This window comes from Saccopteryx leptura, chromosome 7 (assembly GCF_036850995.1).
Source record: "Saccopteryx leptura isolate mSacLep1 chromosome 7, mSacLep1_pri_phased_curated, whole genome shotgun sequence".
Taxonomy (NCBI): Eukaryota; Metazoa; Chordata; class Mammalia; order Chiroptera; family Emballonuridae; genus Saccopteryx; species Saccopteryx leptura.
This window is the reverse complement of record NC_089509.1, coordinates 37082671-37110668: the sequence shown is the minus strand read 5'-3', so window position 1 is coordinate 37110668 and position 27998 is coordinate 37082671. Positions and strand designations below refer to the sequence as shown.

The following is a 27998-nucleotide window of genomic DNA, read 5'->3' as shown; positions in this document are numbered from 1 at the left end:
TGCGCTTCCCCGCCCTGACCGCCCCGCCTCTCACTTCCCCCGCCCGCGTGGTCGCCGCCGCCGCAGCCGCCCAAAAGGAGCTGGGGGAGGACGGTGGCCCGCAAGGCTCGCCGCAGACAACGCGGCGGCGATGTCCGCGAGCCAGGCGGGTGCCGCGGCGGCAGCGGCGGGGCCTCGCGCGCGGCAACGTGGCCTGGGCTTCGGCCTCCCTCCGGTTCCTAGGAAGCGGGCCGGCGGCCAGCGCGGGAGCAGCGGAGGCGAAGGCCGCGGCGCGTGTCTCTCCTCTCCGTCAGCCTGAGCCGGGGGAGGCCAGGCGGACCGGGTGGCTGGAGGGGGTCCGCTGCCTGAGAATGGGAATTCTCTTCACCAGGATATGGAGACTGTTCAATCACCAGGGTGAGGGGCTCGGACCGAGGGCGTACGGGTGGAGGAGAGGGTCAACCCTGGCCGGGGGAAGGAGGGTCTCCAAATACTTCCGGAGTGTGGGCGGCGGGCGCGCGCCGTCGGTGCGCGGGCTGCGAGCTGGAGAGGTGCGGTCCTGGGTTGTTGAGTCCCACTCCCAGCTCGGGGATGGTTCCCGGCTCACCACCCTTTGTCTCAGGGGACCTTCCAAAGAAACCCATTCCGCAAATACACCCATTGCTCCGATTGCGGTTAGAAATAGAAAAGATTTCGTGTCTGACTCCCTGAGTGGCACAGCCTGGCCTACCTTCCAGCCCCTTTTCCTCCAGCAATTGGGTTTGCACACTACGGAGAAATGCTGGGGCTCTCGGGGATGAAGGTTACAGGTTCTGGCCCTAGCCACACCGCGGAGCGACTGAGGGTGGCAGAATGCGGAAAACACGAGGCATCGCTCTTGTCAGTACAGGTTTATGAGCCGCCTCTGCCCTCCACCGGCTTTAGGAACACGCTTCTGTTCCTGAGGAGTGATGGATCTCTGCCTGTTTGCCATATGTATATCTGTGTTTAAGGTTAAGCTTAAGGTCATTTTTCTACTTCTGTTGCTTATTTAAGTAGAGTTTGGTTAAAAATGTTAGTGTTTCACTTAAAGCATGTAAAAGCCATGTCATGAAACATTTGTTAATGGTTGGTGACTACCAAGTTACCAAGTAATTGTAGAGTGTATTATCATATAGGGATGGTTAAATTAACCTAAACTCATATATTGCCTTGAAATGCATATCAGGTTTATTAAAAATTTGTTACAAAATGAGTATAAAACTAGGGAAAGGATGCAATTTTAACAAAAAGTCTCCACAGTCATTAAGATACAATACAAATAGTGGTGTACTTTTTCTTTTTAACTCAGGTTGGGTGATTCATCATTCCTGCTGCCAGTAATTTAGTTTGTTTCTTGTGTAAGCTGCTGGTGGTGTCACATCCCAAAGTTTTACAATAAAGACTTAGTGAATGGTGGCATCTATTATATACAACCACTAACCCCATCTCCTTCATGATTCAGCCTCACCTCTATGAGAGGGTGACCAGAAGTAGCAGAATTCAAACTTCTGATCTCTAGAGTATCTTTTTCAAAAATAAAGATGATAGTGTAGCTCACATGATACTAAATGGAAAAGCAATATTTCCAATTATTTTTCTGTTGTACAGATTTCTCATAAAGTAGAGAAAACCAGTTTGAATACACACTCACTCTGGCTAGCTGTTTAGGTTGAGTGAGGGAGAGTAGGAGCTAGTCAGTCCCTTAACCTATCCGGCGCTAGATACTCTCACCAGAGATTTTGTCTCTGACTGTAGTGCCTACAAGTCTTGAAAACTTAATCTCTGAGTGAAATATTGAAGCTTACATTGTAATAAAATTGTTGATATCTATAGTAAGATCTATTCTAATTTTAACACCCATACTTTTGTATCATTTTTAAAGTGAAGCTAGTTTCAACTTTGCTATAAAACTTAGGCTTTGCTTGTCAGTTGACTCTGGTACTGCAAGAAAATTAGATATATATCCTTTTTTTTTTCCTTGTGGGAGAGACAGAGAGTCAGAAAGAGGGACAGATAGGGACAGACAGATGGGAAGGGAGAGAGATGAGAAACGTCAATTCTTCGTTGCTGTTCCTTAGTTGTTCATTGATTGATTTCTCATATGTGCCTTGACTGGGGAGCTACAGCAGACCAAGTAACCCCTAGCTCGAGCCAGCGACCTTGGGCTCAAGCTGGCAATCTCGGGGTCTTGAACCTGGGTCCTCCACATCCCAGTCCGACGTTCTATCCACTGCGCCACTGCCTGGTCAGGCCACTTTCTATTTTGAGTCAATGATAAAATTATTTGTCTCTGTAACTTAACTATGAATTAGAGCTTTGCCAGTAGCTACTTGCCAATAATAAGAAATTAGGGTGTATGCATTGTTACCACTAAAAACCTAATACAGTGTTCTTGTTACCTGTATTTTGTGGTAATTTTTGACTGGACATTTATTTCAGTGCTGGGAAATTAATAGAAAGAGGAATAAATGAAGTTAAGTTCTAGAAATTTAGGTGTCAATATTGTGAAATTTGAATAAACTTTCCTTTCTGCTAAATGATGTAGTTATGGTATTAGAGTCACTCTTCAAAATATTCATCTTTAAATCTAATTTCAGATTCTTGTTAGTCTTTTTGATTCTCTATTAAATTGGATATGTCTAAGTTAGATATATCTTGGATGCTGTATTTTATCCTCAAAAGATACAGAACATCCTATAGTCCAGGGGTCGGGAACCTATGGCTCACGAGCCAGATATTTTCTCTTTTGATGGCTGCATCTGGCTCGCAGACAAATCTTTAATAAAAAAATGTTAAAAATATTAAATATTCTCATGTATTACGATCCATTCTTTTCCTTCTGCTCATGTTCATGGTTACGGGTAGCTGGAGCCAATCACAGCTGTCCTCCGGGACAACACCAAATTTTATTTATTTATTTATTTATTTATTTTTGTATTTTTCTGAAGCTAGAAACAGGGAGAGACAGTCAGACTCCTGCATGCGCCGGACTGGGATCCACCTGGCACGCCCACCAGGAGGCGATGCTCTGCCCCTCCGGGGCATCGCTCTGTTGCGACCAGAGCCACTCTAGCGCCTGGGGCAGAGGCCAAGGAGCCATCCCCAGCACCCGGGCCATCTTTGCTCCAATGGAGCCTCGGCTGCGGGAGGGGAAGAGAAAGAGGAAGGAGAGGGGGACGGGTGGAGAAGCAGATAGGCGCTTCTCCTGTGTGCCCTGGCCGGGAATCGAACCCAGGACTTTTACACGCCAGGCCGACGCTCTACCACTGAACCAACTGGCCAGGGCACAACACCAAATTTTTATTGGATAATGTGTAACGTACATGGGTCGTTGTATGGCTCTCACAGAATTACATTTTAAAATATGCGGCGTTCATGGCTCTCTCAGCCGAAAAGGTTCCCAACCCCTGCTATAGTCTTTTCATAAACTCTTGGAAGGAAAATTTGAGGGAGTTCTAGAATTTGCAATGCTGACGAAACTTAAACTGTATGGTATCTCTTTTTCTGAAACCCCTTTAGAACTTTCTCAGTTTAAGTTTAGATAGGTTGAATGCACAGTGAAAGCTAATTACATAATAGCCAAACTTGAAAAACCAGAGTTTGCATTTAGATAATATGTATTTAAGTAAAATAGAGTACAAACTTTGTTCTAGATGCTGTTGTATGCATCACTTAAAAAAAGGTTTCAACAGTCCTTTGAAGGAGTTACTCTCTTCTACTGAAAAGAGGAAACTGAGGTTCTCCTGGAGTGATTTTCCTGAGCCATACAACTGGTCATGTCAAATTCGGGCAAGTTAAAACACTGAAGAAATATGTCGCTTACGTTTGTCTTTTCAAAGAGGAGATTGGTATCTTTTTCCCCCATTAACTTCTGCAGTTACTAAACTAAGTTTTTAGGACTTTGAAGAGTTGCCATTACTATCTTTTAATATAGAAGGGGGTGTGATCAGTGTTTGGTTTATTTATTAAATGAATATTTTTTGAGCACCTCTTTTGTATCCGTAACTATTTATTATAAGTGGCGAGCATAAAGCTTGGAACAAAACAGAAAAAGCCTCCTGCCTTTATGGAGCATTCATTCTTGTTTGGAGAAACAGAAAATAGTCTAACTCCATCTCTATCGATAAAATAGCAGTTAACATTTACTGATTTATGCAAGGTTAGGAATGGTGTACCAGATTAGTTGATTTAGTCTTCACTTCATTGATTTACTCTTCATAGCAACCCTATGAAGTAGGTATTCTCCCCATTCTGTACTGGCAAAGAAACATTGGGTAACTTGTTTGCTTAAGGTACTACTATTAAAAGTGGTAGCTTGGAATCTTATGTCTAGTGCCTGAGTTAGTGCTGTCAAAAAAACCCATTTTTTTGTATAAGAACAATTTATGTTAGATAAAGGGAAGAGCTTTCTGACACTAATGTGAACAATGAAAGAAGTGAAATTTTCCCATTGATAACCTTGCATCATTTTTCTGAGTGGTTCTTAGAAAAAATGTAAGTGATAAATGAGTTCTGGGGAAACTACTTCTGCTGCCAGAACCTGGTGCTAGGAAAGCCACCTCTGTTTCTGTTGTTTCCTTATTATTGTATGGAAGATTAAAGGGATAGAAGAGACCGTATAGAAACTGAGTAGCCAAAGGGGTGGGCTTTACCAGTTATTAAAAATTTTAGCTCCAAATTAACTTTTTTTTTTTTCCAAATTAACTCTGTACATGCTCTGCGGATATGGAGCCAGCTGACAGAATGTTAAACTTTCTTGGTAGCTAGCATTGGAAGGACACTGCAAGAGGAAACGATTTTCTTCCTGGGTAAAGGGTGCTCTCAACAGGATTTGTCCTGCTCTTACAGTGTGAACACCTTCAATAGCTGGTTCTTGGCGTGCATAGTGGTCAGCAGTCAGCAATGCTTGGCGCACCCAGTACAGTTGATTTCAGAACGGAGACCCTCTGGCAAAATACGTCCCAGTGAACAGCTTTCCCCAGCAGCCTAGAGGGGGAGATTTTCAGCATGCCGCCGGCGAGTCTGCACAGCTACATCTCCGGTGGTCAGTGAGCCATAGCCAGGCCTCCAGCAAAGTCTGCGGCTCAGTCCTTGGGAACTGGAGGGAGTTCTGTGTCGGCCCCAGGAGTAAAGGCTCCGTGTATTTGTCATTCCTTTCATCTTACAGTTATTTCTTATTAGCCAATCTGTCATTACCCCAACCCCTGTAATAATAATTTTCTCTAAACTTTGCAACTTCACGCTATTGTGTGGCTTCTGTTTTCTGATTGGATCTCTACTTTTGCCGTGTATAAATTGCTTTTCTTTCAGCAACTGCTTAGTGCAAAAGAGATGTTGGTATTTTTTTCCTGAAACTACTGTTGGTATAAATAGCAAGTTTATCTTCAAACTTTGTTTTTTATTAATAATCCTTTTTGATTTGAAAATGAAAATTTTAATATATAATGATTTCAGTTATTTCCCTTCTAATCTTTATAACTTCTAGATTTATTTATCTATTCATACTGTATTAAGCACTTTATTCCAGACTCTCTGCAGTGGCCTGAGAAAACTATGGTGACCCTGACAGAAATCGATTTTTTGCTGTTGTGAAATAGAATCAATAGGGCTAAGTGATAGTTTGGATATGAGATGAGAATGAAGAAACAGGATGGCTCTCAATTTATCTGTCTTAGTGTTGTGTTTTCTGATTTTCATATGACTCACAGAGATAGAAGGCCTCTGATATGACAATGGTTTTTGTTTGTTTTTGTTCTTAACCTAATTTACTAACTGGCCATTTGAGGAATATATAATATATTCACTCCTAAGAACTGGCAATAAATAGAACTGGTTGGCTGCTTGGGTGTATGAAAAGGAAATAGTGAAACTAGAAGCATTTTTGTGATAAAACAGTAAAATACTGATGATTAGTAAAGCCTAAAGGATAACTCAAAACTCCATCCAATATTGTAACAGTGTATAGTTGTTTTGGTTTATAGGAGTAAGTGCAAGAATGCTGTAGCATAGATATTCCAAAAGAGAAATCATACTAAGCGGTAAACTTGTAATGAATCACATGCATCAAAGAATTGGAATAGTCAAAAATGTATTACATTTGCCCATAATAACATCTCTTATTTTGCATATAGTATTTTAGGTTCTGTGGAGTACTTGTTTTGAAGTACATTTTACTACTTTTTGGCTACAAATTTGTTTTGCATAGGCTATTGTTCCATTTTGGTAATAAGAGAAATAGGTTGGGTGGTGAAAAAAGCCTAAAGATGATCAAAAGAAGCTGATTTAGTACAGGTATACCTCATTTTATTGCATGTCTCAGATACTGTGTTTTTTACAAGTTGAAGGATTGTGGCAACCCTGCATTGAGCAAGTCTACTGGTGCCATTTTTTTCAGCAGCATTTTCTCATTTTGTGTCTCTGTGTCACATTTTGTGATTCTGATAACATTTCAAACTTTTTTTTTTTTTTTTTGACAGAGAGAGAGAGTCAGAGAGAGGGATAGATAGGGACAGACAGGAAGGGAGAGAGATGAGAAGCATCAATTCTTCGTTGCGGCACCTTAGTTTTTCATTGATTGCTTTCTCATATGTGCCATGACCATGGGCCTTCAGCAGACCGAGTAACCCCTTGCTCAAGCCAGCCACCTTGGGCTCAAGCTGGTGAGCTGTGCTCAAACCAGATGAGCCCTCGCTCAAGCTGGTGACCTTGAGGTTTTGAACCTGGGTCCTCCACATCCCAGTCCGATGCTCTATCCACTGCATCACCACCTTGTCAGGCTATTTCAAACTTTTTCATTACTATTTATTTGTACTGGCGATCTGTGATCAGTTATCTTTGATGTTACTATTGTAATTATTTGGGGGTGCAATGAACAATGCCCATCCATGTAAGACAGCAACCTTAATAAATAAACGTTCTGTGTGTTCTGACTGCTCCATCTACTGGCTGCCCCCTCATCTCTGTGTCTTGCCTACAGCCTCCCTGTCCCTGAGAACAATATTGAAATGAGGCCAATTAATAACCCTACAGTGACCTCTAAGTGTGAAGGAGAAGAAAAGAGTTGCATGTCTCTCAGTTTAAATCAAAAGCTGGAAATTATTAAGCTTAGTGAGGAAGGCATGTAGAAAACCGAGATAGGCCCTGGCTGGTTGGCTCAGCAGTAGAGCATCCGCCCGGCGTGTGGAAGTCCTGTATTCGATTCCCAGTCAGGGCACACAGGAGAAGAGCTCACCTGTTTCTCCACCCTTCCCCCTCTCCTTCCTGTTTATCTCTCTCTTCCCCTCCCACAGCTGAGGCTCCATGGGAGCAAAGTTGGCCCCGGGTGCTGAGGATGGCTTCATGGCCTCTGCCTCAGGGGCTAGAATGGCTCCGGAGCAACAGAGCGACGGCCCCAGATGGGCAGAGCATCAGCCCCTGCTGGGCATGCCGGTTGGATCCCGGTCAGGCACATGCAGGAGTCTGTTTGACTGCCTCCCTGCTTCTAACTTCAGAAAAATACAAAAAAAAAAAAAAAAAAAAAAAAGGCCAAGATAAGCCAAAAGCTAAGCCTTTGCATCAAACCATTAACCAAATTGTGAATGCAAAGGAAAAGTTCTTAAAAGGAAATTAAAAGTGCTACTCCAATGCACACATAAATGATAAGAAAGCAAAACAGCATTATTGCTGATATGGAAAAAGTTTTAGTGGTCTGGATAAATCAAATCAGCCTTAGCATTCCCTTAAGCCAAAGCCTTAACTCAAGAAGAAAACTGTAACTCCTTTGAATTCTAGGTGAAGAAGCTGTAGAAGAGTTTGAAGCTAGCAGAGGTTATATAGTTCATAAGGTTTGAGGAAAGAAACTGTTTCCATAACATAAAAGTTCAAGGTGAAGCAGCAAGTGCTAATGTCAAAGCTGCAGCAGTTATCCAGAAGATATCAGGTTAATTAATGAAGGTGGCTGTGCTAAACAACAGATTTTCAATGCTGATGAAACAGTTCTATATTGGAAAAAGATGCTACCCAGGACTTTCATAGCTAGAGGGGAGAAGTCAGTGCCTGGCTTTAAAGCTTCAAAAGGACCGGCTGACTCTGATTAGGGGCTAAGGCAGCTGGCAATTTTCAGTTGAAGTCAGTGGTTATTTACCATTCCAAAAATCCTAGAATCTTTAAGAATTATACTAAATTTACTCTGCCTTTGCTTTATAAACAACATGGTTTACTGAATAGTTTAAGCCCACTGTTGAGACCTTCCACTTAGAAAAAAAATTTTCTTTCAAAATATTACACTGCTCAGTGATAATGCACCTGGTCACCCAAAAGCTTTGATGGAGATGTACAATAAGATTAATGTTGTTTTTATGCCTGCTAACCCAAATTTCATTCTGTGGCCCGTGGATCAAGGACTAACTTTCACGTCTTATTTAAGAAATATGTTTTGTAAGGTTATCACTGCCGTAGGTAGTGATTTCTCTGATGCATCTGGGCAAAGGAAATGGAAAGCTTTCTGGAAAGGTTTTACCATTCTAGATGCCATTAAGAACACTTATGATTAATGAGAAGAAGTCAAAAGATCAACATTTACAGGAGTTTGAAAAAAGTTTATTATAGCCCTCACTCATGACTTTGAGAAGTTCAAGACTTCAATGGAGAAAGTTACTGCAGATGTGGTAGAAATAGAGAATTAAATTAGAAGTAGAGTCTAAAGATATGGTTGAATTGCTGCAATCTCATCATAAAACTAATGGATGGAGAGTTGCTTCTTCTGGATGAGCAAAGAATGTATTTTATTGAGATGGAATCTACTGGTAAAGATGCTGTGAAAGTGATGACAAAAAAGGATTTAGAATATTATATGAACGTAGTTGATAAAGTCAAGGCAGGGTTTGAGGGGATTGACTCCAATTTTGAAAGAAGCTCTGTGGGCATCACATACTACAAAGAAATTGTTCATGAAAGAGTCAATCCATATGGCAGAATTCATTGCTGTCTTATTTTAAGAAATTGACACAGCCACCCCAACTTTCAGCAGCCACCACCCTGATCAGTCAGCAGCCATCAAAATCGAGGCCAGCAAAAAGATTACTACCCACTGAAGGCTCAGATGATGGTTAGTGTTTTTTAGCAATAAAGTATTTTTAATGTAAAGAGGTTATTTTTTAGACAATGCTATTATATATTTAACAGCCTTGGTCGGCAAACCGCGCCTCATGAGCCACATGCGGCTCTTTGGCCCCCTGAGTGTTTAGCAAAGGCCAGCTTAGGAGTACCCTGATTAAGTTAATAACAATGTACCTACCTATATAGTTTAAGTTTAAAAAATTTGGCTCTCAAAAGAAATTTCACTCTCTCCGTTCCTGTCTGTCTGTCCCTGTCTATCCCTCTCTCTGACTCTCTCTCTGTCCCTGTAAAAAAAAAAAAGAAATTTCAATCGTTGTACTGTTGATATTTGGCTCTGTTGACTAATGAGTTTACTGACCACTGGACTACAGTATTTATAAACATAGCTTCTATATACACTGGGAAGCCAAAAAATGAGCAGGACTCACTGTATTGCAATATTCCCTTTATTGTAGTGGCCTGGAACCAAACCTGCAATATTTTGATGTATGCCTGTATTAAAAAGTGTGAATAATCTAACTGTTTTGGTGAATAAACTGGCTTTTTACCATTGAGTTGGCACCTTTATCTTTGAGCTCATTTCACAAATGTCTTCTTTTTATTTGTGACCCACATGTTATACCTTAAAATTAAGAAGCTGTTAAAAAACAGCCATTGGTGCTTTATTGTAAAAGCACAGGACAACTTAAAGATAAGTCTTGGGAGAGAGTGGATGAAGTTGGTAATGAGTGTGGCTTCTAGGTGTTCAGGCATCACAGGATGAAGAGGTTGAAGATCCTCTGGATCATGGAATGCCCTCCAAAGAAGTTTCAGGCTGCTCTCCAGAAGGGGTGGGGAAGGTGAGACTAATGGTGCACTTCTGCTGGTCTTGCTAGGATATTCTTTTGAGTTACAAGAAGGTTAAAGTGCCATGCACCGAATTATACCATCGATAGAAAGAATGGATGAAATAGGGTATTAAAATTTTTTGTTTTTAATTAATCACTGGTGTTTTATTTCAGAGCACAAAGTTATCATTGTTGGGCTGGACAATGCAGGGAAAACTACCATCCTTTACCAATTGTAAGTATTAAGTACTTCAAAATTTTTAAATTTTATTGGTTATAGTTACTTTTTCTGCCTGGGTGGTATTTGCTTAATGAAAGCAATACAAAATTATATGGAATCTCAGTTACTCTGTAAGAAGCAGGTTGGCTATAAACCAGGAGCCAAATTTTAGCAACTGTTTCTAGAGAGTTGACATTTATATTTCATTGAACATATTGTCCGATTGTTTTGCTTGTATTGTAGTAAGTAGAAGAAGAGTGTTTGTCTAGTTTCCTGGAATGAATCTAGAGTATTGCAGATAGTCCACTACCTCGTTTCACCTCTGTTTAAACCCTTAGCTCACTCTGATGAGCTACTTAACTGTAAAAGGAACATTTGGGTATGACATACAAAAGGAGCTCAGGCTGATTTATGCCTTGATAGAAAAATATTCAAACAATCTAACTTCCTTGCTAATTGTAATATATTTGAACCTTTATTTTCAGTTCTATGAATGAAGTTGTACATACATCCCCTACAATAGGAAGTAATGTAGAAGAGATAGTGATTAATAATACACGATTCCTAATGTGGGATATTGGTGGCCAAGAGTCTCTTCGTTCTTCCTGGAACACTTACTATACTAACACAGAGGTAATGTTTTTTAATATACTAGAACTTCAGTGAGCAGAATGCTTGGGAAGCACCTTCTAGATATGAACTCTTATAGTTAATCTTCTTGGAATATCATTGTATGTTATTATAAGTAAAGTTTAAACATGGTAGAATCTTTGATTCCTTGTTTCAGGGTCAGTGTTCTGTATAGCCACTCTCATTGAACCTTTAGGGAGGAGAATTGGTGATTGATTGGTCTGATTGTGTATTGATCCCAGAACTTAAGTACAGTAGTTGTTTTTCGGAATGTGTAATTTCATTTTTTTATACTATTTATTTCTGTGTAGAGGAAATCTAGGTAAAATCTGGTGGTTTCAGTCCTGGCCAAAATAGTAGTATTTATTTTCTTTTATGCAACACAATTACACATTAACATTTTTTTCTTTTGTTTTTAAAACAAGTTGGACAAAACCATGTTTTTATTTATATGTTATTTCCCAAGAGGAAATTTCAGACAGATGACATTTCAGAGCTTTATTATATAGACCATGTAAATTGAAAGACTGTGAAAATTGTTTTTATAGTGCTGATTATATTGTTTTATAGTGCTGAGTTAATAAAAGTCCAAATGTGTACAGAGATGAATATTATCATTAACCTTTTGAGTAGTACAAATGTTCATGTACATCTTCATGCCTCCTGACCATCCAGAATACGATTGATTTATTTTAAAAATATGTAAGGCAACATTTAAAAATGGCAAATGTATGTTATTATTGTTTCCATAAATTGTTTATCAAACAAAGATGATTTTAAGTTAATAAAACTAACTGGAACTAATTTCATTTTTTGAAAAAAAATACACTCCCGGGGGTCAGTGAGTATTAAAAAAAACTCACTACTCAAAGGGTTAAGACAAAATTAAGTGTTTCTAATGACCTGATCCCCCCAACACTTTATAACATGGTTTTTTTGGAGAAAGTAGATATGGCTACTATTCCTAAATAAAACACTGCAGGTATCAAATTCATGGCAATACTTTGAAAATTAATAGCTTTGTTAAAATACCTTGGAATTGAAGGAGACTTACAGTAATAAAGCTACATATCAAGGTATTAAATGAGAGAAGAGGTAAAGTAGGGGTTTTCTTATCCATCTGCCTTAAGGTTCATGAAATCTGAAGAATAGGAAAGAGTGAAAATGACAGGTTTATTTGGAAATGAAAAGCTAGTTCTAAATAGTGCATGTTAATAATATACAGTCAAAATGAACTTGGGCATCACAGATGCAATAGTAAAGTGACTATTATCTGCTCCTTTTCCCTGTTGGCAGGCATGGAGTTGAGGAAGAGGGGCAGTATAGCCCATTCTGTACAGCTCCTTTACAAGTTTTTCCTACATCTTCTGATGCCACTCTCATCGTTAGTTCAGAAAACAGTTGTGCTTGCCAGTAGCAGGTGCCATTTATTATAGAAGTGAGATATAAATTTATTCTTGCAATTTGTTAGTATTTAAAAATTAATTTTTTTTAACTGACATGTTACTTTACTCCCATAACTTGCCCTTTTGGATTTTTGAATTGATACTAATAAATAATATCTGTCTAGAAGTAAGTTAAATTTAGGACTATAATATATATTTTCTTATTGACTTATACTGTATAAATATAGGGGATTATCATTAGAAATCAGATTTTAATTTTTCACAGATACAGCAAGTCTTGGTTGTAACTCAGGTATTATACTAATATGGATAAAGTCTTATTAGCATTAAAGATACTATGTTAGGAAATAAACATGTTATATATTGGTTAAAATATTAGCAGACTATACTAATAGAATGTTAGCATATATTCTCTTTTCTCTTAAAATTTAGTAAATATATTTAAATTAGAAATGGATCAGACCTTTAGGCTTTATGTGTAGTAGGTGTCTGGTTTTTCAGTAATACCATACCATAAAGTTCTAATTTCTTGATAGTTACAGCCTATAAATCAAAAAGTACTTTGTAAAGTTTACAAATATCAAATTATATAATTACTAATGACTTTTTTTGTAATTATTCTAGTTTGTAATAGTTGTTGTGGACAGTACAGACAGAGAAAGGATTTCTGTAACTAGAGAAGAACTCTATAAAATGTTAGCTCATGAGGTAAGTCGATTCTGGCAAAAGATGTGTTTGTGGGATATTTCTGTCACATTTTTTCTTTTTACCTTCTCATGAGGATGCTGTTTTAAATTTTTAAAGAAATTTTTTATCTGCTGGACATGGCTGCTTTATAATTTTGATACTTCCCAAATTGGAAGCGTATCTGGAAGCAGCAGAAAGATTGTGAAATCATTTGAATTTTATTTCATGTATCCCAAATAAATTTGGTGTAGAAGTTTTCCTAAGCAAAAATACCTAAATTGGCTTTTCTTTTACATTTTAAATAGATTAATTATACAGAGGATTATCATTGGAAATGAGATAGCAAGTCTTGATTGTAACTCAGTTATTAGATTAATATTTGAATGTTGCTTATATGTTTCTCTGTGTTGTCCTTTGACTAAACAAAACTATATGACTATCCACATTTTCGTTGTAGTTGAGAAATATTACTGGTAGCATAAATTAAAAATGAAATAAATTGAATAATATAGTCAGTAATGATAGTAACTATAAAATCATATTTACTATAGTGGCAACTAATTATATTTTTATGCTTTTTATTAAAAATGAAATAAAGTCATTTATAGATGGAAATAGAAAAATGAATATTTAAATGTATATTGTATAATTTTTATTTTAGTGGAATTTTAATAAAGCTTAAGAAAACTGGGATATCTTTGTAATAGCATTTTATATATTTTTAGTACTGATTTGCTGATTTGCATTAAGAGTTTTGGTATGTTCCTGGTCAGGACTTACGGAAAGCTAGTGAAGTGGTTATGTGAACTGAAGTTTCTGTTTTCCTGGTGGTACCATGCCCACCAAGATGCACTTTCCCTTGTTTCGGACTGATTAGGGCAACCGTGGTAAACCCCTTGCGGCTTATTTTTTCAGATACATCTTGCTGTTGTTTTATGTGTTTAACATTGTGAGTCTAGTTTGGGAAACAAGCTATAAAAGAGGTTGACCCACTAAAGATTTTTTTCATTTCTTTTTTTATATTTTACAAAAATGAAAATTTTTTTCAGTTTATACCAAAGGGTTCTTTTATGTTGTTCTGTGAAGAATTCGGAAAAAGAAAACTAAGACACACATATTTGTCTGGCTATATTTTTTTACTCTATTAATAGATAGCCTTCCTATTTGGTTATTACTCTAATTGGCCAATATGTAGCAGGATCAGTATATAAAGTGGGGCTCAAATAAAGTCACTGAATTTTACTTGCTGGTGGCATTAACTTGGCCAGGTCAATAAACCTCATCTGTTATGGATGAATACTCTGAGGCCCAGAGGGTTAGCATTCCCATCATTCAGGCTCTTTGCTGGGGCCAACTGACAAATAGGTCCTACTTGGAAAGTGAGAGGATACTGACCAGGGAGATCACCAGAGAGGAAAGTATTTACAAATGAAGGTAGGAGCAGGGGTCCCCAAACTTTTTACACAGGGGGCCAGTTCACTGTCCCTCAGACCATTGGAGGGCTCCCACATACAGTGCTCCTCTCACTGACCACCAATGAGAGAGGTGCCCCTTCTGGAAGTGTGGCGGGAGCTGGATAAATGGCCTTAGGGGGCCAAATTGCGGCCCGTGGGCCGTAGTTTGGGGACGCCTGACACTTCAAAGGGTCAAGAATAGCCAAATAGAGTTCTGGAGAACAAAAATGTATTAATGAAAAACAAATTTTGGGCCTGGGGTTAGTCAGATGTTTCATGCATATCACAATAACCAACAAAATCTTACCATCACTGATCAATCTTTATATACATTACTAAATACAAAACTATAAAATGTTTGGTTTTGTTTTGTTTTTTTTTAAGTAAGAAGAGGGGAGATAGTGAGACAGACTCTCGCATGTGCCCTGACCAGGATCCACCTGGCAACCCTCATCTGGGACCAGTGCTCTGCCCATCTGTAGCATGCTCTCAACCAAAGCTGTTTTTAGCACCTGAAGCAGTGGCTCCACAAAGCCATCCTCAGTGCCAGGGGCCAGCTTGCTAGAATTAGTCAAGCCACTGGCTGTGTGTGTGTGGGGTGGGGGTGGGGATGAGAGAGAGAGAATGAGAGAGAAGGGGAGGGGGGGAGGAGGAGAAGCAGGTGGTTGCCTCTCCTGTGTGCCCTGACCTGGAGTTGATCCCAGGACTTCCACATGCCGGGTTGACACTTGACTGCTGAGCCAACCAGCCAGGTCTAAAATGTTTTTAAATGTGATTGAAGGCTTCATCTTAAATGAAGTGCAAAACTTTGAAGCTCGTGAATCTTAAAATAGTTCCAAACACAAAAGGACAGATGAAATTTTATTCGGAATGACTCAACTTCTAGGAATTATCCTCAAATGAAGCTTTGAGATACAATTTGACGACTACATATGGCATAAAGAAGATGCTAAGTAAATATATCTTGTATGTCCTATTATTCATCTTGACTAAACTAAAAAATATTTTTTAACTCCTAAGACCAGAAATCTGTAATATGCAGCAGAAAGTTTTTAAAAGTGTTTAAAATGGCTGGTGTACAAAAGGTCACTGCTGTTCACCTTGTACTTTGACCTCTTGTTAAGTCAAGTTGATGAACAGCCTTAATCCAATATAATTCATTTTTACTATTATCATAATGCATAATTAGTTCTGAGGTTATTTATTAAAAGCTAAAGGGCTATTTTCTTTTTCTAAATACTTGAAAATAGGTAAAATAGCTGTTGGGTTTGTTTTCTTTAAATCAAGAAACCCAAATAAAAACATTTGAGCCTGTGAGATCAATAAAGATATTTAATATGGGTGTATATATTGTTTTTTGGTTTGTTTGTTTTGTTTTTGTCTTGGAGACCTTTCAGTAAAAGGCTTTATTTCTTACACTTTTCAAATCATAGTCCAGGGACTTCTTCAAATAATTTAATCACTAAAAGTGAGGAATATAGATTATTTATAAATAAGATAATATAGCCTCATGTTTCCTAACTTGTGCCAAGTATTTCTGTTGTCAAAATTTTTGCTCTTTGAACATGCTAGCAATAGCAATCTTGACCTAGATAAAAGATTGCAACAGACACTAGCATGAGATATAGAAACCTGGAAGATAGGAAGATAGGAATTAAATCCATGGAAAGTCCATCTACTCAGTGATTCAGACACATATCAACTACTGCTACTGTTCCATTTCCATTGAGGGTAAGAGAAAAAATATCCTTGATAATGAATATATATACACTACTTATAGTCCATCCTTTCAGATTTTGCCTTTTTATTTAAACAGGTAAACTGAGCTATAGGTGAAACAAATTGAATTTGAAATCTTAAAAGTTACATTCTAGAACAGCAATTTTCAACCTTCTTCTCGTGACACACATAAACTGTTTATTAAAATTCTGCAGCACTAATAACTGCATTTTTTTGTTGATCTGACAAAAAAGATAGGTATAACTTTGATTCATTCACACTGACGGCTACTGTGTAGGCTGTTGTCATTTTTTAATTGAAAGTCTAAGGGAAAAGAGGTCAGTGCCCCAACCAAATAGGTATTGCATGTTTTAAAAATTCTTGCGGCACATGGGTTTTATTTATATTGCTGTTCCAGAGTTCCTTTTCTGACCATGCTATTTAGGTAACTGTCGTTAACTGCACCATAGCTGCCATCCTGCAGAGGGCACTGTAACTAAGTCAGTCTTCATTGTTATATTAAATACTTTACGTAAGTTCTTTTGCCACTTATGGTTTTATTTACATCAGAAGGAATCAAAGAAATCAATGAAACGAGTAGAATAATGTGGAGACTTTCCTGCTTCAAACACATATACACATGATTGAAACCAAAACATCCCACTAAAATCCCCAGGAGGAGGAAAGATGGCGTTCAGCACAACTAGAAAGCTTGCAAGCATAGCACCAACACCACAGGTTCTCTTTATATTTAGGAAGAATTTTATCAGAGTTTAATCCACTGAGTGTATCCATTATGAATTCTTAGCCCATGGACTTGAGGTTGTCTGTTGACACCTTAAAATTGAACATAAACTTATTTTTTGAGTATATGTGCATTTTTATGAGGAGAAGGTCTATAACTTTCAATAAATTATCAGGGATGTTCTGCTTGTAAAAATGATTAGGACAGAAAATGAGGTCAAATAGAATCAAAGAGACTGGCCCTGGCTGGTTTGCTCAGTGGTAGAGCGTCGGCCTGGCGTGCTGAAGTCCCGGGTTCGCTCCCCGGCCAGGGCACACAGGAGAGGCGCCCACCTGCTTCTCCACCCCTCCCCCTCTCCTTCCTCTCTGTCTCTCTCTTCCCCTCCCGCAGCCAAGGCTCCGTTGGAGCAAAGGATGGCCCGGGCGCTGGGGATGGCTCCGTGGCCTCTGCCCCAGGCACTAGAGTGGCTCTGGTCGCGGCAGAGCGACGCCCCGGATGGGCAGAGCATCGCCCCTGGTGGGCGTGCTGGGTGGATCCCGGTTTGGCGCATGCGGGAGTCTGACTGCCTCCCCATTTCCAGCTTCAGAAAAATACAAAAAAAAAAAAAAAAGAAAGAGACTAAGAACCTTGGTCTGTGTTGCAAGTAAAACATACTAGTCAATTAGGGACATGCACAAAGGTAAAGGTAATTCTTTTTGGGGGGACAATAAGTAAACCAAAAGCCAAATACTAAACTGAGTACTATAAATGTATAATAATACTTCCATTCATTTATTGAAACCACGTCCCTAAGAGGTAGGTGGTATCAGCATTATATAGATATGGGGCAGCAACTATAATTGGAATATCTCAGCTCAAACTGGGTCTATTATTGAATAGCTAGATGACCTTGTATGAGCTACTTACACCTGAAGCTTATTTTCCTCATCTGTAAAATGGGAATAGTAAAGCCTAATTTAGAGCAATCTTGTGAGAAACAAAGAGATTTTATTTAGAGAAAGGTTAGTATCAATATAATGGGTGGTTTGCTCAGGTTAGACCAGGGGTCTCAAACTCAACTCAGCATGTGGGCCGCAGAGCAAGATCACAGCCGTTCGGCGGGCCGCACTAGGTCTACAAAAGGCAACTGTTACGTAACACTTTTCTCACTGCAGTTGAAAACAAAAAAAAATCAATACAACAAGCACAATCGTACATGCAGTTTACTCAGTGTCACAAAATGACCAGAAACTGTAGTTCGCATCACAACTGCTGTTAACTAAGCTAATATCTAGCTAGGATGCTAGAGAAATGAAAAATACAAGTAGGCCCCTAGGCTTACTTAATTTTATCCAAAATATTTTGAACTTCGTGGATTAGTCTGCGGGCCACACAAAATTGTTCGGCGGGCCGCGAGTTTGTGACCCCTGGGTTAGACACTCAATAAATGTTGGTAATGAGCTACCAATTCAGAAAAGTTAAAGAACTTGCTTCAGAGTCAAAGAATTGAAATGGTATAACTTACTATGTAATTGGAAAATTTGATAAGTTTAATACGAATCCAAGATGGCCCTATCAAGTATTCAAACCTAAGACATCTTCATGGACAGTGATAGAGGAGCTGGGCCTTGTAAGATGAATCGAGTTGGTTTAGGATAGCACTGCTCAACTAAGAATCAAGCCCTAAGTCTCTAAGGCATACATTTTATGTAATGAATTAGTTTTTTTCTTATACACCTAGAAGGCACTAGCTTTAAAGAAACCTATACATAAAGTATAGATTGAGGTAGAATTTTGAATAGCTCTTGAGTGCCATGCTAAAGAGCAGTTCTTAGTAGCCAAAGAAACCTAGTTTTGGGTTGAGGGAAATGAGAAATGACGTATTTGAAGACATGATTGTTAAATATAGCACTTAGAACCATAAATGTAATCTAGAACTATAAGAAATATATAAATTCATACAAATATAGACTGATTTATTTAAAATGTGTTCAGTTTGAAATTTACCTTGTATCAGTATAAGAGTTATGAGATGTTTTTATATCAAGTAGTTGAGAAATTCAAAAAATACTCATTGAGTTGAAAAAAATATCTGAAAAAAATGCACTGCGCCTTACAGTTTTATTTGCTTTTATAGGATCTAAGGAAAGCTGGATTGCTGATTTTTGCTAATAAACAAGATGTTAAAGAATGCATGACTGTAGCAGAAATCTCTCAGTTTTTGAAACTAACTTCTATTAAAGATCACCAGTGGCATATCCAGGCATGCTGTGCTCTTACTGGCGAGGGGTAAGAAGTCTTTCACATGTCTTTAGCTTAGAAATAGGAATTTCTTCTTAAAATCAAATTTTAAGGTTACGGTGTACAGAATGTTTATAAGGGAAAGTATGTAAGATATAGTCCATGTTTACAATGAGAGAGTTTTTAAATTGGTTCTGTAAAGAATAAAATACAACATATATTCACATAATCATACTGAACTAATATGTGAGTATATAGATAATAGTTGTAGGAGTTCAGAGAAAGTAGAATGTCATGGAGAACTGGAGAGTCAGAAAACAGGCTTAATAGTGGTGGGACTTCCACTATAAGAAAGGAACTAACACTTACTGAGCCTGCGCTGTCTTGAGTGTTTTCCTTACAGAGTATCATTAGTTTTCACTTTATGCATAAAGAAGTTGAAATAGGATTCATATGTGACACTAACTTGGGTATACTGACTTTTGCCACCAGTGTTGTCAAGAGGGAGTTGTTGCATTTGTTGTAGAACTGTGCACCTGAAACCTGAACTTAGGTAGGTGCCTATAGTAGAATTTTGCCCTACTCAAATGCCCAGCAATGAAAGGATTTCAAGAAGAAAGTGGTTGTCAGCACTGTTAAATATAAGGTCCATGACCAGAAAGATGGAGAGAGTGCCATTGCTAGAGAGGGCATAGAGGAGGTTAGAGATAGGATAAAAAGCTAAAAGGCGGAGCAAGCTAAATAATGTTTTTTGTTGTTGTTTTTCCAAAATGTGGTAGATATGTATGTATTTAAAAGCAGAGAAAAAAAGAATTAAATTGGAGATGGAGGATTCTACAGGTCTTCAATTTGGAGTTGTGGTTCTTCCGGTGTTTGGAAAGGGCTGAAGCCTGGGGCACAGGGACAGCTGTTTGCAGCAGTCAGCAAGTGAAAATGCTTGGTTTTGGAGCTGTTTCCCTGATGTAGCCTCGCCACCTAGGTCTCAATTCTTAGTGTTGGTCGGCATTTTGACTCTTACCTCTGTTGGCTAACCTCTCTACACCCTGGTTTCCTATAACATGGAAGAATTGTGAAAAAATATTAAGATAATGGCTATAAAGTGCTTAGCACAGGATGGGTTAACACCAAAACAATCATTTATTTACCTCATTGCCTTTTTTTCTCCTATTTTTGTCTTCTTTTATGTTGTTAGACTTACATTCACACAAAAATGAGTTTTCATAGTTGCTCATCTATAAAAGTTTCTCATGGATAACAGTTAATACCTTATAGCAATTGTTCATTTTGTTGAGACATAATATGTACAGCCGTTTCCCTTTTGCTAAACATTTATTCTTTTACAACAGTGAACATCTGTTTATACAGGGGTGGCCAAAAGTAGATTTATAGTTGTGAGTGTGCAAAACGCAGAGTTTATTCTTGTATTGTTATTTATTATTGTATTATTATTTGTATTACAACTATGGATGTATTCTTGCCTACGCCTGTATTTTGGGTTATGCTCAATAGTGATAACTGGTATTAGCAATTTGAGATTTTACTTTCTTCAAAAAGTTTTAATGTATAGATGTAGCAGACATATTATGCATATACTTTGTTTTCATAGCTGTACTAGATAGTATTCTACCATTTTTATTTCATTTAAGTCATGAGCATTTTATCATACTGTAAAAAATAGTCTTTGAAAGTAAGTTTTTAATATTTCACTATTTGAGTGTTCCATAACTTAACTTCTCTCTAATTCTTGTTTAACTTCTCTCTAATTCCTGTTCCTTTTTCCTGTTAAAAAAATGCTTTGATGAGCAATCTTAAACATAAGTCTGTCTTTGTGTCATATTTTTTAGGATATATTTTTAGAAGTAGAAAAAAGGGAAGAGAGAGTATTGATATTTTAAATACTCTTGATATGTATTGCTGACTTACTTTCCGTGGGCATTTATATAATCACTGAGCTCCTGTGTGTCAGGCAGTGTTCTAGGCACTATAGAGAGAACAAACAGAAGAGCACGATGAACTGTGTCTGAGAGGATGGCTTTGCCACAACAGAACCAGCATTGAATATTATTCATTTTTTAATCTCTTTTGTTTTGATAAATGAAAAGTGATATCTTGTTTCAGTTTGCTGATTATAGCTTTTTAGCTGAGAATTTAATCAAATTATTTTATTTTCTGTATAGATTATGCCAAGGACTTGAATGGATGATGTCACGACTTAAGATTAGATGATCTCTACTGACCTCTTCTTAAAGACTTTGTGTAAACAAAGTACTGGACTTTTCCTGAAAGCTGCAAAAATTAATGGTTCAGATATATTTATAGTAAACTGATTTAAGTTTTTTCTATAAGAAAAAAAATTAAGACCACTTATTTGAAAATGAAGATGAAGTCTCACCTTCCAATTGCTTTCTCATTAGTTTTTTCCAAAGCAAGGTCTTAAAGCTGTGATTGACATTTTTCTCATAATGAATCCTCTCAGGACATTGTGTAGCCTGTGGTAAGTACAAAAGGAGAGGAAGACATGTTTAACTTTAAGAGTTTTATTATCAGTATAACCCTCCTTAGTTGAATGTTGTTCTCTTCTTGTTCCATTAAGTCAAAATACAAATCAGTATAGATACTCCGTTTCTAATATTTTAAAATGTAATATTACTTATGAAAAGTATTTTGCATAAGGTTGTGTATATATTGTGTATATACCTCAACTTCAAGTTAATGGTTTTGATTTATGTTCTAAAGAAAAGTGAATAACAAAAATTATTAATATTCTTAACTATAACAATAATGAGATGAGTACTGGCATTGGGTTAAGTGCCAATTTGTACTTTCCCTCCATGTTCTCTGTATTGTACTAACCAACCCCAAAAATCACTGAGCTGCTCTTTGAAAAAAGAAAAAAAGGAAAAAAATTGACATTGTGTACCTATGTTTTTGTTGTTATTGTTGATCAAATCACATATATGGAAACATAATTCAATGAATGGAATAGCTATCAGATTCTTGGCTTTACTAATGGGCACAGTTGCACACTGAGCAGTTATCAGATTGTTCCCTTCATTAGACCTTATGCTATCTAAATTACTGAGTAAATTATTAATCTATTAATCAATCATTAATTGTGATTAAAATTACCAACTAATTTTTTTCAGTATTGATTAAAAGCTGTTGTGTGAAATGTCTACCCAGAGAAATATCAACTCATAAATATTATCAAATAATTTAGCTAGATTCCTAAGTATTAAATTATATGTCAAGCATTTAAAGTGAATTTAAAATTAAAAGTAAAGCATATTTTCCAAGCAACAAAGATAACTTACTAATTTGAAAGTTGATTATTTCTTAACTCTTGAAATAGTTTGAAATTTTTCATTTTATGTTTTATCCTCTTACACCACATGAATGTATTATTTGACAATTATTAAATACACATTTTTTTAATGCTTTTAAGAACTTGGTTTAAAAACTGATTGACATAATGCATTTTTTTTTCAGTATCTGAAAGTCAAAGGTATTTTTGTTGTGACTATGAACAGTTACCTGTGTTAAAACATACTCTTGGGTACTCGTTTCCTAAAACTCTGAATGCTAATCCAGACTGGCATGTTTTAGAGTATTCAAGAAAAAATAACTTCAATGTCAGCCTTTTAGATCTGATGAAGATTTTGATGAGGAGTAATAGAATATACTATTAGCATTGACAAAACTTTGAAAGTTTTCTTTATGCAAAATTAAAATACTCATTATCTAAGTCCAAGATGTACATGGGAGATCTGTGTTTAACATTGGATGTTTTGTTTTATATTTATATTATTATGTTCAAAATGCAAGTATGACACTTTATTACTTGTCAGCTTTTACGAAAGTAAATCCTAAATTACTAAGCTTTATTTGTTCATATGTTCGTCTCATAATACTTTTTATCAATTAACCATAAGGAATTTTTATATGTTAAAAGCTCCCTTAAAAACTCAAATCTGTGGTACAGATATTAAGTTTCATCAGAGAAAAATATTCTATACAGTATCCCAGCAGTTCATCCTTTTTATTTTTAATTTGAATAATCACAGCTCAGTCTCTTAGATTGCCACCACATCAATTCCACAACTTACCAGCACATCCCCTTGTCATCAAGGGGTTGGCTAAAACCTATCCTAATTGGATGTTTAAAGCATGCACTACATTCTTAGAGTTGGTTTAATGTAGTAGACTATTGATATGGCATCATGAGAATGCATGAAATCTTATACCACATTTGCAAAACATGGTTTTCTTGTTATAGTCTACCATTCTAGGCTAAGTATTAGAAATGTGTTACCTATATACTTGTTCATAAAACCAAAATTGCAATTGGGGAAATAATATAAATTCATGTATGAAAATGCTTCAAAAACAGTATTACTTCCAAATAAGATGGAGAGCCTCATGAGTAGTCAGACTGGCAATTTATATGTAGTTTAAGTGGAGTTAGGCAAAGAGCAATACTTTTGGTTTTTTAACATGCTGCTTTTGGATGTAAAGAAACATTTTATTTTGGGCCATTGTGCTCATCTTTGAAAAGAACAAAGCTTCATACCTCTGTTCATGTGGCTCGATTAAATGTCCTGTGTTTGATACTAATTTCGAAAGTCATATGACTTCTCTTGATATCTTGGTAAAGTAACCATATGGTATAAGCATTTAAGTATATTGAATTTTGTCATAACAGCATTTATAAAATATATCTTACACGGTATATTGAGGATTCTTATTTGAAATCTTCCGTTCTATCTTTGGCTCTTGTGATGGGAAAAGAATACAGTGAAGGCAGGTAGTTTGGGGGATGGGAAGAGAGGGTAAGATATGACATTTTGCCTTAAAAAATGCTTTAGCACTGCTGACTGGCATTTTTAATGCAGGTAGTTAAATGATTTTTAGAAGTATGGCATAAAATAGAAGAGTTTCTGTTTTCTGGCCTTTATGAAGTGCCTAGCAGGTAGTTACAGTGAGATCACAGAGTAGGGCAGGGAGATTGAGGAAAGTCAGGGAGTCCCCGAGTTCTTTTCTTTTTGTCTGTGTAGAGTATTGAGATGCCTAGACATGAGATTCTGTTATTCCCTCTCTTGTAGGCACTTTATGTTTATTGCTGTAACTACAGCGACCACATACAGTACAGACAACCTCAAAATTTGTTTATATCAGTGTAAATAGAAAAACTGTAGACAATTTTCTAGTTTTCTCTGCAGGCAATTTTTTTTTGTGTGGGTGTGGGTGTATATCTGTTGTGTGTTCTGCTTTGTATAGGGGATAGTAGCACATTCTAGATTATCTGTACACTTTGGGGTCATCATCTCTCATTTGTATCTTGGCATCAATCCATCTTTCAAGGCTGGGTAGGGACAGTGTTTCTTTGCATGACTTAAATTTGCTCCCTCCCACTGTCAGGGGTCCCCAAACTTTTTACACAGAGGGCCAGTTCACTGTCCCTCAGACCGTTGGAGGGCCGCCACATACAGTGCTCCTCTCACTGACCACCAATGAAAGAGGTGCCCCTTCCAGAAGTGCTGTGGGGGGCCGGATAAATGGCCTCAGGGAGCCTCATGCGGCCCGCGGGCCGTAGTTTGGGGATGCTTGGTATAATCTGGAACTTGCTTCAAGATCAGCTTTCCCATAGCTCCGCCAACCCTTGCTCCCCTGTATCTTTATTCACCAACAATGAAGATAGGTTATCTCTGAGCTGGAGGTATTCTCAACTCGGACTGTACTCACTGTTCCCCAAACCACTAGTTCCTAAGTAGGTTCTCTAGTTCTTTGCTATCCTCCCACCGCTGTCTTGATTTATTGATTTGTACTTTGCTCATTAGAGAGTATTGTGAAAGTTGTTCAGTACATCAAAAGACTGGCTTGCTGTGTACACAGCATACAAATGCCATAGAAGAGTCATTTAAATTATACTATATTTAACATTTTAATGCTTCCTAATTTTTGCTTCACATGCTGAAAAGTAGATTCAGAAAGATAAAAGAACTATCTAGACTCTGCCAGCTCCTTGAGCTAAAAAAGTTAGACATAGAAAGAATTAATTTATGAGTATTATCTTCCTACTACCAAAAAATGGGTTACATTTTGGAGAGTACCAGTACAAATAATATCAGTTGGAAAAGGATGGCAAACCAAATTTATACATAGTGTTTAACGTGAAGACATCTTTACATCCTTAAAACCATAGGCTACATTCCATTTTTTTCCTTGTGTTTACTTAAAGAAAAAACAAACAGCCATCTAGCGGAACTGGTAATGAGAAGTCGATCTTTACAAAATAAACCTGTTGAAATAGGTTTTAAAAGATATAAAAATCATCAACTGTTTGTGTTGACTCTGTGTAGACGTAGACATAATATACAAAATAATTCTTTCGAGTTCCACTTACACAAAAATAAAACTTTGATATGGTGCTTCCTCAAGGAATGTATGATAATTATACGGTCATACATAAATGGTGGAGTAGAGCAAAGAAAGGCAAAATTTGAAAATGTTGGATGCTAAAAAGCAACTGCTCTATTAAAATCTAAAATCATGTGTGGTATTGTAAAGAAATTGTACCAGGATACAGCTGGATTAATGATGCAACATTTCTTATCAGTTGTCCAGCGCTGGATAGTCTAAAAACTAAAGCTTCAGTCTTTATGGTCTTGCCTGCTAGATAGTTCTTTGGTAGAAAATTCCCATAATCTGTACTCAAGAAGTGCCTAAAGATAATTTGTGCTGATTTGTAAAACCTCTAATAAATTATATGTGCATGTTTAGCTTACTGATGGCACAGCCCTGCAGGTTTCTAATTCTCAATTTGTGCTTTATTTGAGTAAAAATTTTTGAAATTAAAAATACTCATCATAAACCCTCAGCAAACCAGTTTAAGGGAACATGAGTGAAACCATTTTCTCTCTTTCCTAATACAAATATTTTGTGACCCTGATGTTAATTCAGGGACTAGAAAACTGAACTCTTTCTTGTTTTAAAAATAGTTCTAACACACAGAAAATTATATTGTGTGTTGTAAAACCTTAGTAAAAGTTTGTTGCATGTGTAAAAGTAGCTTCTTAATTCTCATATTTAGTGGTTAGCAATTTTGAGTCCTACGTATCATTTACCTTGAGCCATTTTGTGTGTGCACACCAGAATCCTTCCTGTTTGTTTAGATCTACTTAGAAACCAAAATATTTGATAAAACCAATTTATGTTTTTCATATATTGTTTCTGTTTCCTTTTTCTTTTTAACCATAGAGTGTGACTGGAAACTCTTGGGGTATAGACTTGACTGTATGTTCATTGATTTACAGTTTACATTGTGTTCATATTTTAAATCATCCTGCATGGAAAATGAATTGTGTGTATAATTTTAAATGATTATAATGTATGCTCTATCTTCCCCAAAACTTCTTACATTGATAATATACAGAATTCTTCTAATTATTTTTGCTTGAAACTAGTTCTTTAGATTTGGATAGCCTTTTCTTACATTATGTCCCTGAGTGGTTCCTTGAAATGAGGGATACCTGCAAAGCATTTTTAGAGGTATTTTCTAGGTTCATGCTCAAGATATCACGTCAAGGAGGAAGCTTTCATCTAGTGAGGGCTCCTTTTGGTTGCTAGAGATGGAAAAATGTATACTAATTTTAATTTGTGCTCAAGATACATTTTACTAATTATAATTGATTTAAATATGATAACATTCTTATAGATATTAGTTTTTCTTGCTTATTATATTTTCCTAGTGAAACCTAGATGAAAATATATTCCAACTAGTCTGTAACTTACCCTCCCCAGTTGAGCTCTATGTATATTGACATAATTGAAACTGCATTTACTACAACAAATTTAATACGAAAAATGTCTAACATGATAAAAGGTTTTTTTTTTGTTTGTTTGTTTGTTTTTGTATTTTTCTGAAGCTGGAAACGGGGAGAGACAGTCAGACAGACTCCCGCATGCGCCCGACTGGGATCCACCCGGCACGCCCACCAGGGGCGACGCTCTGCCCACCAGGGGTCGATGCTCTGCCCCTCCGGGGCGTCGCTCTGCCGCGACCAGAGCCACTCTAGCGCCTGGGGCAGAAGCCAAGGAGCCATCCCCAGCGCCTGGGCCATCTTTGCTCCAATGGAGCCTTGGCTGCGGGAGGGGAAGAGAGAGACAGAGAGGAAGGGAGGAGGGGGTGGAGAAGCAAATGGGCACTTCTCCTATGTGCCCTGGCCGGGAATCGAACCCGAGACTTCTGCACGCCAGGCTGACGCTCTACCGCTGAGCCAACCAGCCAGGGCCCATGATAAAAGGTTTTGATTCAAACTTTGTATGCAAAAAAGAAGCAAATTTTCTGTCTTACATCTTTATCATTTTATGAACTTATTTCTCTGTATCCTAGGAAAATTTTACAGTCAAGGAATATTGCAAAAAGTGATAATCTCTGAGCATTTGGATGCTTTCACATTCCAAGTGCTGATGTGGTAGGCACCTAGGGAAGTAATGTTTCGGGGCCTTCTTGACAAGACAGCTTCATGGATGGTTGGGGGATATTTATGATGGTGCTGAGGTTAGGAGGGAATGGCAGATTGGAGTAGGGGCTTCTCCAATGAACAATCAGTTCTTTACAAATGTATTACTTTATTATACCTGTAACAAGATTCTTGTGTTCATAACTTACTGAAATGTTAAGCTACCGAAATGTAAGGCATTGGGTCAGGTGACCAGTGGTAGGACCTTGGTTATAATGAAATAAGGGAATAATGTCAAGATATGTTTGGGGGCAAAAGACAAATTTAAGATTTTACTGGTGAATTTCTATGTTTAATATGTACATTAACTTTTTTCTAAGTTGCATGTTAACCTGGGATAAAGTATTGTCTCTGCTTTATGCTTTACTGAGTAAAAAGGAAAAAAAAAGACAAGTTAAATTGTTACTCTGCTTTGTGTTATTACATACACCTTTTCTGTTAGAAAGGGCTAATTATAATTATTATTCACACA

The 27998-nt window shown here is 37.4% G+C and overlaps 1 protein-coding gene across 1 annotated transcript; it reads left to right on the top strand.

Annotated features, from left to right (window-relative positions):
• Positions 1-35: 35 nt before the first annotated feature.
• ARL5A (ADP ribosylation factor like GTPase 5A) lies at positions 36-27998 on the top strand. Its single transcript, XM_066346541.1, has 7 exons — positions 36-396; positions 10098-10158; positions 10629-10776; positions 12804-12887; positions 18901-19052; positions 21182-26886; positions 27308-27998. The coding sequence occupies exons 1-6, from the start codon at positions 351-353 to the stop codon at positions 21228-21230; spliced, it is 540 nt and encodes a 179-aa protein (XP_066202638.1). The 5' UTR covers positions 36-350; the 3' UTR covers positions 21231-26886; positions 27308-27998.